This window comes from Grammomys surdaster, unplaced genomic scaffold, assembly GCF_004785775.1.
Source record: "Grammomys surdaster isolate TR1022 unplaced genomic scaffold, NIH_TR_1.0 1036, whole genome shotgun sequence".
Taxonomy (NCBI): domain Eukaryota; kingdom Metazoa; phylum Chordata; class Mammalia; order Rodentia; family Muridae; genus Grammomys; species Grammomys surdaster.
Genome location: NW_021605455.1, coordinates 1953606 through 1966410, shown reverse-complemented (window position 1 = coordinate 1966410; position 12805 = coordinate 1953606). Strand labels below are relative to the sequence as shown.

Genomic DNA, 12805 nt, shown 5'->3' with positions numbered 1-12805 from the left:
AGTCAGTAAAAACTGAAAATGTACATGAAACTACTGGCATAGTGCCAAGGTAAGAGACCAACTATAATCTGAAGACACATAATACACTTCCAAAGAACACGAAGATAGACTGTCCTAGTGAGACTCACAACTATCTCCAACAGAAATAGCCCTCTCCAACAGAAAGACCACACAGTACCCCTGCAACTACAACAGTCTTTTCAAATGGAGAATAGGAAAAAACAAAAAACAAAAAACAACAACAAAAAAAGGGGGGGCATGAAACATATAGAGAGATATCTTTGAAGATAACTTTGAAATATCTCTGGCTGAACCAGAAATGGGATCGTGAAAGACCTTTCTGTTGTGTTTCTGATGTTTATAATCTGAGAACATAGGGGGAAATTAAAAAAAAAAAAAAAAAAAAAAGAAAGTGTCTATAAAAAAACAATGACATGCAAGAATACTGAAAAACATTAACAGTTTATTTTGGTTCTGAGGGTAGCTATAAAACAGGTTATATGCATTTCTAGTATTACAATCTCAATTAATTTATGAGCAAAATGCAGATTTTCTTAACTACTCTTTAAGATGAAGTATCTCTAGTTGAGCCTAGTGATATATTCCTTTAATCACATCACCAGGAAGCAGAAGTAAGTGGATCTGTGTGTTCAAGACTAGCCTGGCCTACATAGCAAGTTCTAGGACAGTGTTACACAGAGAGACCCTGTTTCAAAACAAAACAACAAAAACAAAAAAATAAAAGTTTATTTTATTAAATTTATATTAGGGGGAAAAAACATTTTCACCTGGCAGTAGTGGTATATGCTTTTAATACCAACACTCAAGAGACAGAGGCAGGCAGTTCTCTGTGAGTTCAAGGCCAGCCTGGTGTACAGAGTTGAGTTCCAAGACAGCCAAGGTTATACAGAGAAGCCTTGTCTCAAAACAAAACAAAACAAAAAATTGTTTCCCTTTAGTTTTGCTGAAATTAGTAAAAGAAATGCTACAAGGGCAGTTAAAAAAAAGACAATTGAACAAAGCAGTAAGGAAAGAAAATCATGAGGTTTCCAGAATTTACCACCTACACTGTTAATGTTAATGAGTAAAGATACATTACTGATTATCTCTTAGCCCCACCTTAGAAGTGGTCAAACATTTCTAAAAACCATCCTACTGTAATGACTATCCTACAGAGTTTATTCTATAGACTTCTCTTCTGGGCCATATTCCTGAGGGGTCCTCACATCACACAGGCTTACCAAACTGTGCTAACTATCCCTCACAATAAGTTCCTGAATCAATTCTAAAAAGAAAAATTTTCAGAATTTTAGGTTTCACACCCTGACTAGTTGAACCTGTGGTGTCACATTATAATCATTAATACTAGAGCAAAACTGCTCACATGCCAGTCAGGGAGGGATGGAGGGAGGATGCAAAGGAGAGAGATGAAAGAGAAGAGAGTATGAGTGGATTGTGTAGGCTCAATAACCTGAAGACTGCCCACTGAAACCTCATGTTCTAACATGCCCAAATGATATATACCAAACCTTTAACACATAAACAGTATTCAACATCTAAACTACAGCATAATTTTGCATTAATTCCCGAGAAAAAAACCATATAAATGAGTCACAGTGCTGTGCATTGGTATAACCAAAAACCAAGATAAAAAAGAAAAGATAATGTAAATCATTTTTTAAAGGGACAGAGGGAGGGAGGGAGGGAGGGAGGGAGGGAGGGAGGGAGGGAGAGAGGAAAGGAGAGAGAAAAAATAAATTATCTTAAGCAAGTAAATGAAACTTGAAGGGAAAAAAAAGGTTTAAAAAATGAGCCAGGAAAGGTGGAACACACATTAATTCCAACATTTATGAGGCACAGGCAAATGATCACTGAAATTGTGTAAGCTAGCCTTGTCTACATACCAAGCTCTAGGGCTTCTAGGGGTATACAGTGAGACCTTGTTTTTGTATTGTTAAAAAAAAAAGTGAAAATAAAAGTACACTTATAAAAAAAAAAACCTTAAGCTTTCTCAATGCTTGTTCCTGTTATTATTTTGGTTGACTGGACTTTTGATTGGTTGGTTTTTCAGGCTTAGGGTTACAGTTTCTTTGTGTAACTCTGTCTGCCTTGAAATTCACTATGTAAACCAGGCTGGTCTCAAATTCAGAGATCCACCTGCATCTGTCTCCCAAGTGCTGAGGTTAAAGGTGGGTGACAATGCCACCAGAATTTTTGTTTTGAGAGTGGGTCTTCAGCAACTCAAGTTGACCTGAGACTTTATAGCCAAGAGTGACTTTGGGTTCCTAATCATCCTTCCTTTATTTAGGAATAATACAAGCATGTGCCACTCACTGTACCCAACTTTCTGTTATGAAGAGTGTTTTGAGTTTGTTTTAATTGAGTGAACATGCAACAGAGAACTTGTAGAGCTCAGATGATAGCATGCACGCAGGAGGCAGCTCTCTCCATCCATCACCTGGATTATGAGCATCAAACTCCTGTCTTCTGGTGTGGTAACAACTGTCTTTGACCCACTGAGGCATATTGTGTTTCCTCTTAATATTTATTTCAAAATGAAGGTTAAACAATAAGCAAGTTTTCATATAAAATTTTTTAAAATGTGGAGTATTTGTGGTTAGATATTATTATTACTACATGTATTTGTATGTACATACACACACACAAGTCAGATAACAATTTGTGCAAATCACACCTCTTCTACCACATAGCTTACCAAGTAGCCATCTTGGCTTACAAATCTCAAGCCAGCCCTATCTGACAACTTCTTTTTGAGTCAGAATGATATACTATACCACCTACATACGCGCAAAAGAATAAAGATATAATTAAAAAGTGTAAAGTTTATCAAACATCTTTTGCCATTAGAAAAAAATATGCATAATACATATTTTTAAGATTGACTCTTTTAATGATGTATACGTGCTATGTGGGAGAAGGTGTGCAGAGCTGGAGCTACAGGCTCACAGCTTCCTTGACATGGGTGCTAGAAACTCAACTGGGTCTTCTCCAAAAGCAGTACTTCTTATTACTCACTGAGTCATCTCTTAAGCTGAGAGGGAAAGTAATTTAAAACAGCATTAAATGCTGGGCAGTGGTGGTGCACGCCTTTGATCCCAGCACTTGGGAGACAGAGGCAGGCGGATTTCTGAGTTCGAGGCTAGCCTGGTCTACAGAGTGAGTTCCAGGACAGCTAGGGCTCCACAGAGAAACCCTGTCTCGAAAAACGAAAACAAAAACAAAAAACAAAAACAAAAAAGCCCCCCCCAAAACAAACAAAAAAACCCAAAACTGCATTAAACAAAAGCTAGTACTCTGTAAGACTATCAAAATGTGATAGACATTAAGGCCTAAATTTATTCTCAATTCATACAAAAGCAATCTGAGTTGTTAAGACATAAAAAGAATATGAGACGTAGTTCTAGCCACAGGAATTAAAAGGTGGAAAAATGAAATAAAAGAGACACAAATTTGAAAGAAAAAAAAAAAGCTAGCTAGGTGCTGGGATACATACACCTGTAACCTCAGCTCTTGGAGGGCTGAGGCAGGAAGAGAGCATTCCAGTCTAGCCTGAGCTACACAATAAGACTCCCAAAGACAAAAAGAAAAAAAAAGAAAAAAAAGAAAAAAAAAAAGTTAAAGTAAGTTTTATACTGTTGTGCCCCTCCCTATATATGCCCGTCATACAACACAATTCTTACAAATGAGAAAAATAAAGACACTCAAATGATAGAACATTTTAAAATTAAATTTCAATTATGTCTATCACAATTTTTTACTCATACATTTAAATGTTTAGCAGTAATACCTTAAGTTTGTAGTTGTTTTTTTAGTTTTGTTGTCTTGTTTTGCTTTTGAGACAGGGTCTTCCTATGTAACCCTTGATGGGCCAGTATTATGTAGCCAGTTTAGACCCAGATTCTCAGCAACCCTCTAGCCTCAGTTTCCCAAATACTAGAACTATAGGCATAAGTCCTAGAGGCACAAGTCACACCATGTATGAATTGTTTTGTTTTGATTTTAAATCATGCACCCACATTCACCTGCCACTGCAGGAAAGAGCATGTAAGTTTAGACCACAGTGTCGGTCTTGTGTGTGCGTGCATGTGTGTGTGCGCACGTGCAACACTCTCACACTAAATTTCCAGGGATTTTCTGTCTCCACTTCCTACCTCCCTGTAAGAACACTGAGTTTACACAGTATGTGTTACCCAAGTCTGGGTTTACACGAATTCTAGATATTCAAACTCAGGTCCTCAGGCTTGCTGCTTTTTATACATTAAAGCACTTCCCTAGCCCCTTAATTTTTAGGGGGTGGGAGGTGTTTCTTTTGCTTTTGAAATAAGGACTTAATATGTAATCCAGGTCAGCCTCAAGTTTACTAGGTAGACCAGGCTGGCCTCCCTATGATAACCTTGCTAAGCCCACAGATCTCTTGAATTACTGCACACCACACCTGGCTAACAATTTCTTACAAGTGTTTTTAACATTTATCTGTGGGGGTATGCACGCTGTGCTACATGTGTGCAAGAGCAGAGACTCTGCTCCAGGAACAGGTTCTCCATTCTCAACATGGGAGTCTTGTGGACTGATTTCAGATTATCAGGTTTGGCAGCAAACATTTTTATTAGCCTCTGAGCCATCTTACCAACCCTGGCTTTCAATGTTAAGGTATTAATAACAAATCACTCATCAATAGGTGAAGGTTATTTTATTCACTTCTAAAAAGTTTTTAATTAAAAAGTAATTTTTCTTAATACTTACCTAAACTCGTGGGCTTGATGAGAACATCAAGGACGTCATAGAAGGGCAGGTTTTTTAACTGCACGTCAGGATGGACAGGAGGAATGGGAGGAGATGGTTGCTGCATCTCAAAGGTGGGCTTAGCGTCTTGAAGCAGCACAGAACCAACAGGAGATGATGGTGAATGAGGTGTAATTGAAGTAGAAGGCAACGAGTGGATTCCAGCCACAGTCAAGTCAGGTTCTACTGGTGATGAACTACCATCCAAACTGAAAACCGATGATTTGATTGTGGATAGATCAGAAAGTCCTTCAAGTGTCCGTGGGTATCGGCGTCTATATAATTCTCGAATTTTAATCTGAACCGCAGGGCTGCAGCCACTCTTCAATAAATGCAACGCCCTCATCAGGAGGTCATGCTTGCGCCCACTTTTATTCCGTCCAGCAAAGCCCAGTAACACTTGTAATTCAGAAACCCTAAAACTAGAAACCATATTCTAAAAAGGGGGAGGGAAAAAGACAAGTCATCATCAAGCATGTTTTTAAAAAACCACTACCTAAAATATATTGCAAAATCAGATTTTTTTTCCTGATAGTAATCAATATTATGTATACCACAACACACAGAATATAATATTCAGAAACTATCTTCTCTCGGAACTTCCATTTGGGTTATTAAATCAAATTTTGCTCTCCTCTTCATTTTAGAAACTAGCCTTGGTTCTTATTAGCCACTTTACTGTCAGATTATGCTCTAATACTAAACCCCTATTTGCTTCTTCACTATGAACTCTTTAACTAATGAAAATGTTCTTTTCAAAACTAAGACCTCCCAATATACAACATAGCATGTTACAAAGTTGTCACTAATTAAATAAACAAGTGAACTTTTATGTCACATATTTAACTCCTAGTGCTGCTTAGTAAAATCTACAAAATCCAACTCTAACTGATATCTAAAGCCAATGCACTTTTTTTAACCCCAATTCAAGCATTAAGGAACAATTTTTTAAAGATACTTAAAAATAAGACTAAAACTAAGAATAAAATAAGACCAAGAATCACATATATCCTATATTTAACAGTTCAACTTCAAAAATAATAAAGAAAAATACAGTTTAGTATCCAAATGAGTATAAGAGCTCTACAGAGTAAAGAACACTGTTGTCACTCTTATTGATTTATACTAAGCAGTCCTTGCTCTACATATCTCATTTGCCTAGTCCATAACATCTAGTGAGTTCTTTACAGCACCTGCTGCCTTTTAAGTCTAGCTACGGAGTGATTTCCATTTAATTCTGAACATAAGAAGTAAACAACATAGGTGAGATTTACCTATGCCACATGAGATCATCTGCCAAGAGAAAGGAAGAGATGTGGAGTCACTCATCCAACACTTACTCTCAGGAGACCCTCCTCTCCTTGTGACTTGGGGTTTCCCTATCCTATCTCATCAGTTCGGCATGTGGCACCCAGGATTCCTTTCCTGTAAGACTAAAGGTCTTAACTCCAGGGGAAAAAACAGGGAGTAGGGAAACATACTATATAAAAGCTAAAAAGAAGACATACGTACAGGCTTAGAAATAAAAATGTGAAATCACAGGATTCTGACTTGTACAAGATAGCATTTATATTGAAAATTCTGTAGATAGTGGTGTAAAGATCAAAGACACCCAGTGAGAAACCTGGGACCCAAAATTTCTATACAGGTGAGAGGTCAAACCCTGTCACCAAGACTCAGAACCCTGGGTGTTCTTAGAGATGGTTCAGTAATTAACACTTGACTGTTCGTCCAGAGGATCAGGGTTCAATTCCCAGCACTCAATTCCCAGCTCACAGGAGATCTCTCTCTCTTTTGACTTCTGTAAAACACCTGCACTGGCATGCAGGTACCCACACACATATCTATGTAGTTAAAAATAAGATATTTTAAACAAATGCTACATTTTTTTCTAAACTCAGTTTTCTAACCAAGTTTCAGCCAGGTACTTTGGAAAGGAAGTATAGTTAAGTCATCAGAACCCTCAAGGAGTAAGGCTAACCTGCTGTGACAACAGGGCAAGGGTGAATTTTGGTTGTTTTTCTTCACCAATAGTTGATGTCTGTATCTTTAGTATCATCTTTTAAGCTGTTGTTTTGTTGTTACTCCCAATCCACTCTATTGGCTCCAAAATCTGGCATTCAGTATGTCTTTAACTTCTACTAGCTCTACACAGAAGAATTTCTCTGCAAAAAATGTTGGTATGATTTTTTTTTTTTAAGATGCACAGAGCTAGGGGTATCTCAATAGCAAGGCACTTTAAGTCTTATTCACAAAGCAACAGCCTCAATTCCCAATGCTTTTAAAAAAAAAAAAAAAAAAAAGCAGAGGCAGAACATTTCTATGAGTTAAAGGCCAGCCTGGTCTATTTAGTGAATTCCAGGGCTACACAGAGAAATCCTATCTTAATCTTAAAAAACAAACAAACAAAAACAAATAACAACAATAAAAAAACACAATGAATTATAAACTTAAAATTGGGGATACAATATGTATCATGTCTACTTAAACATAAACTATAAAAAACTTTAAAGCTGTGGTATATATGAAGCCAAGCTGGATCCCCTACATTAGAAAATACCTCGTTAAAACAAAACAAACAGGGGGTGGTGGGGGATGGGGTAAGGGGACAACATAGGAAATGTAAATAAATCATCCAATAAAAAAAAAAAAAAAAAAGCTGGGCGGCGGTGGCGCGCGCCTTTAATCCCAGCACTTGGGAGGCAGAAGCAGGCAGATTTCTGAGTTCGAGGCCAGCCTGGTCTACAGAGTGAGTTCCAGGACAGCCAGGGCTACACAGAGAAACCCTGTCTTGAAAAAACCAAAAAACCAAAACAAAACAAAGAAAATACCTCATTAAGTAGGAAAATATTCTAGTTACATGTAAAACCAATACGCTGTTTTCTTGAAATTGCTTTTTAACCCCTAATTAAGCATGAGATGGAAACAAAAAAGTCTGAAATTTGGGTAAAGTCTACTTGGTTAGAAATTGGTAAGTGTTGCTGACTTCTCCCATCTTTCATGATGTATGACAGGGCATGAGAGGCCACTTTGCTAATTGCCAAGGAAACTGATAAATTGTATTGTTAAATGCTACCTGTTTTAGTTACTACTGTGTGTATACATACATAACAAAAAAGTTAACAAAATCAATATAGCAAAAAATACAGTAACATCCTAAGATAGTCTGCATGGCAAATTATACAGATCTCTTAATTCCTAACCACTGTCTGTTTCAGAAGTCATGGAAAGCTCCATTCCTTATAATAATCATTCCCTATAATTAAGCCTACTTACTTGAAGGACTTTAAGTAGATCTCTTGCTCACAATAAAATATTTTAACTCATCTCAGGACAACAAAAATCAAAATCAAATGTCATCTATTAAAAGAAGTAGTAAAGGATATGCAATAGAGGCTAGAAAGATGGCTCAATGATTATGAGCTCTTTTTGCTCTTGCAGAAAACTCAGGTTCAGGTCTCAATAGCCACATGGCAGCTCTCAATTACTTGAAACTCCAGCTCCAGTGGATCTGTGACCTTCTTATGGCTTTCACAGGTAGTGCATGGACATGATACATAAACATACATTCAAACAAAACACTCATACACATAAAGTAAAAATGAATCCTTAAAAAACCAACATACTAGATTTCAAAATCTATAAAACCCACAGTTCTTATAGAAAATAGTTCAAGAAACAAAATATCAAAAGTAACCAAAAGGGAGGAAGAATTAAGGATAAACCAAAAAGCATTAACTAGAAAGCAAAATGAAGTCAAACTTAAAAACAGAAAAAGAAACAAATGCACAATGTTAATAATGATAATGATAATAAGGCTAGGCATGGTGGCACACACCTTTTATCACAGCATTCCAGACACAGAACCTGGAGGATCTCTGTGAGTTCAAGGCCAGCCTGATCTACTTAACAGCCCAGAATACATAGAGAAACCTGATCTCCAAAAAAGTAACAATATATGATTAAAGAAACTGAGCATGGTGGTACATTCCTGCTATTTCAGCAATCTATAGAATGAAGCAGGAAGATGGCAAGTTTGAGAGCAGTATAGGCTATGAAAGTCACTTTCTTGAAGGAGGAGGAAGAAGAGGAGGACGAGGAGGAGGAGGAGGCGGCGGCACAGACAAAGACTTTTTAAGTATAGTGGATCACGCCTGAAACCTCAACATTGAGAAAGCTGAAGCAAGAGTATCATCTCAATTTCCAAGGTAGGAATGTTATCTACTGAGTAAACCCCTTATACATACATACATGTACACACAGAGAGAACAGAGGCAAGCTAGGCATACAGCAATTGCTTACATGCATGCAGTCTGAAAGAGGGAAGAAAAAGATAAAAGTGCTTTCCTAAAAAAAACAAAAAACGTTCAGTTATGTCATTTAATTCAGAGGGAGATAGTATTAATTTGTCGCCTACCTCCATCTAAAACCACACTGCACAGACTAGCCAGTTTAGTGAACAAATCCTGCCAAACCTCAAAGGACAAGAAGAAATTCTATTTCCTGGACTGTTCAAGAGAATGTGAAGTTAATATTCAGTACATTTTAATACACACAGTAATTATCTCATTCTTATAGGGGAATGGATATATGTCAGAAAGCCTCTGGGAAAATGTTGAGCTATGTAAATTGTTGCTACTCAAAACTTCAGCAAGCGGGAGTTGTTCTGTGAACCCAACTTTTTCTGGAGAGACATCCACAGATGTCTACTCACCCCTGATAGGGATCCCATGACACAACAAAAGAGGTGGAAGCCTAGTGAAAGGAAGTTAGGTCAGTAGAAGTGGGAGGAAAGAGTGCACAGAACCCTGAAGAGACTACTGAAACTGGGGCCGTTTCCTTCCAGCAGCTCAGCTTTCCCACACATCCCCTGAAATGATGATCTCCCTCACCCTAAGACATAAGAACAATATCAAAAAACCAGACTGAAATCTCTGAAACTCTGAGCCCAAATCAATCTCTAACTTGACTACTTGTACTATTTTATTGCAGCAACAGAAAGCTAACATACGGCTGTAATATAAAGGGAGAAGATCACTAAGAAATCATTATTAGTATTTGTCTACTGCAGCTATAGTAAAACAAACTGCATCTTTATTCATATCTGGAATACAATGTATAAATATTAAGACATCACTGTTACTGTGAGAAGTCCTAAATATGTCCCACATAGTTTAATTTAGGAACCTAAGAAGCTTTAACATATTTTAAGTGAATTACTTGGTTAAGATGCTATGCAGGGCTGAAAACATTTCTCAGTACAACACTTTCCTAGTATGTATAGGGGAGAACATACTTATTATCATAGTCAGCACTAAATATGCATGAAATATACAACATGACAGATACACTCAAATAATTTGTAGAGAGTAAGACATAAAAATAATTTCATCATCTTTGAAAAAGCAATAATCTTTCCATGCTTTACTGAACATATCAAAGTCGGCACAAGACATACAGAGATTATTAATTTCCAAGCTCTGCTTCAAATCTAAATTTAAATAAATAAAAATACTAGTATGCTTCAAGGTAGAATTTAAAAAAAAGTTTTGGTAAAAATACCAATTCACTGTTTCAAAAAACAAAACAAAAAAAAATACCAATTCAACATTTTTTAAAAATCCACGTTCTTTATAGAGAAACATGGCTCATTATAGGCATTACAGACGCAGGTTTAAAACTATACAAGATGAACTTACAATATTCTATCATATTAAAACAACAAAGAAATTATACAAAAGTTCTGTGAGGTCTTATGAAGGACACAGAAAAAAATCTAGGTCTCAGCCAGAGTGATATAATCTGAGAATTAGAGAAAAGTAATTATACTAGATTCAAACATAAAATAAAATTTGTTCATGACACTTAGAAAACTCACTGATTTCCTTTAGAAAATGTACTGGTTTCCTTTAGAGGACATGAGTAACCAAACTATTATTCTGAAGTTTTTGAAAAGAAAACCACTTTTTAAGAAAGATTTACTAGTTTAAGAAGAAAGGCCATATGATTTAGATAAATGACAGAAAAGCATCTGATAAAATTTTATTTTACTCAGATAAACTCAATTAGGTATAAAAACCTTGTCAACATGAAAAACAACATCAGAAATCAATAGCAAATATCCTATTAAAGATGAAACGCTGGATGAGAAGTCTAAAACCCATAAAATGTATACTGTTTTGTCATTAAACATTATTCCAAAGATTCTAGATAACAGAACAAAGCAATAGTCTTTGATGTAGGAGTTGGAAACGGAGCTTAGTTAGTACAGTGTTTGCTTAGCATAAATGATGCCCACAGTCCGGTCTCCAGCACTGCATAAACTGGACATGGTATCGCAGCTGTAATCTTACCACTCGGGAAACTAAAGCTACAGGATTCAAGTTCACACTAGTATGGGTTACGAAGGATGATCCTGCCTCAAAACAAAACAAAAACATTTTCCAGTGACTAAAGAAAAATAATATTTAGTGGGAAAACCTAAATAACACAAATACAAAAGACTAAATTTCAAAACGTCAAACACTAAAACAACTGAAAGTGGGGTGTAGTACCCACTCCTTTAATCCCAGCACATAGGAAGGCACAGAAAAATGGGCAATTCTCTGAGTACAAGACCAGCCTAGTCTGCAGAGTCCCAAGCAATTCAGGACACAAAAGTGATACACTATCTCAAAAACCAAAATCAAAACACATGAAATGTAAAAGAAATGCTAAATAAATTAAAGGCCAAAAATTGAAAGTAAAACGCTGTATTGAAGGTAAGTTTAATTCTTCCCTGCTAAAATTACAAAGAGGAAAAAAGTCTACATTTCAAAAGAATGACTCACAAGTAACTGGAAATTTTACTAGATCCAAATTGGAATAATTAAAAACTGTTTATAAGTAGTGATGAAGAAGTAAATAAAGACAGGGAAGGGAGACAACAAAGAAAGAGGATTTACAATTTTAAAGGGAGAATGATTCATTGAAAAGGCATATATAAATAAGGAGACAAAGGCACACTCTATGGATATGCAAGGACACATATTCCAAAGCAAGACAAAAATAAAACACACGGGGAAAACAAAACAAAATAAGACCAAAAAAAAAAAAAAAACCAAAAACAAAACACCCCACAGGTTTAGCACATCAGAGAGGTTATCACCTCTGCTGAACTAAAATAAGCTGGAAGAATGAGTGTTACAATAGCAGGATGGCTGGGCTGCTAATAAAGTTCACTGCTAGTGTTTGCCTAGCAAACAGAGTTTGATCATCATCAAAAACAAAGACCAGAACAATAAGTAAAGAAAATAACAAACCTGAGTTGGGAAGGATAATATTTATCCTAAATAAATATTTACTGTAGAAAAAAAACTGTATGAGGTTAAACAAAACTTGAAAAGGTAACAAGAAGCATATGAACACGGTCTAAAGTGAGCGTCTAAAGTGTCTGTAGGTGAGAGAGCAAGAGGTTTTTAGACTAACACATCACATTTTCAAGATATCAAGAAAATATGTAGAGGCAAAAATGTATGTAACTTCAAAGTGGTAAAGTGAGAAAAAAAAACGGCAAAGAAGGAAGAAAAATAAAATTAACCCCACAACAAATAAGCACAGGCAGGCAAAATGTAAAGCCCAGAATCACATAAAAGGAAAACGATAAAATGGCAGGTTAAAAACAATAAAAATTTATTATTAACTCCCAAATAAAATAACTGTATTAAAAGTCAGATTAGGCAGCCTGGTCTACAGAGTGAGTTCCAGGACAGCCAGGGCTACACAGAGAAACCCTGTCTCAAAAACAAAAAAACAAAAAACAAAAAAAAGTCAGATTAGGAAAATCAGTACAAAAACTGTATTAGAAAGCCAGCCAACCCAAGCTGAGCGGTGGTGGCGCACGCCTTTAATCCCAGCACTTGGGAGGCAGAGGCAGGCGGATTTCTGAGTTCAAGGCCAGCCTGGTCTACAGAGTGAGTTCCAGAACAGCCAGGGCTACACAGAGAAACCCTGTCTCGAAAAA

General features: G+C 36.5%; 1 protein-coding gene across 10 annotated transcripts in view; it reads right to left on the bottom strand.

Moving 5' to 3' along the window:
* Pias2 (protein inhibitor of activated STAT 2) overlaps positions 1-12805 on the bottom strand; it is a 78056-nt gene that overhangs the window by 50693 nt on the left and 14558 nt on the right. For 7 of the 10 annotated variants that reach the window (XM_028783186.1, XM_028783187.1, XM_028783192.1 and 4 more), the window contains exons 1-2: positions 6785-6892; positions 4765-5239 (exon numbers count right to left, since the gene is read on the bottom strand). In XM_028783186.1, coding sequence (XP_028639019.1) covers positions 4765-5239; positions 6785-6862 — 553 coding nt within the window. In that variant the 5' untranslated portion in view covers positions 6863-6892. Of the gene's footprint in view, positions 1-4764; positions 5240-6784; positions 6893-12805 lie in introns of those variants that run through there. The other 3 variants (XM_028783188.1, XM_028783189.1, XM_028783191.1) reach the window with 1 other exon arrangement.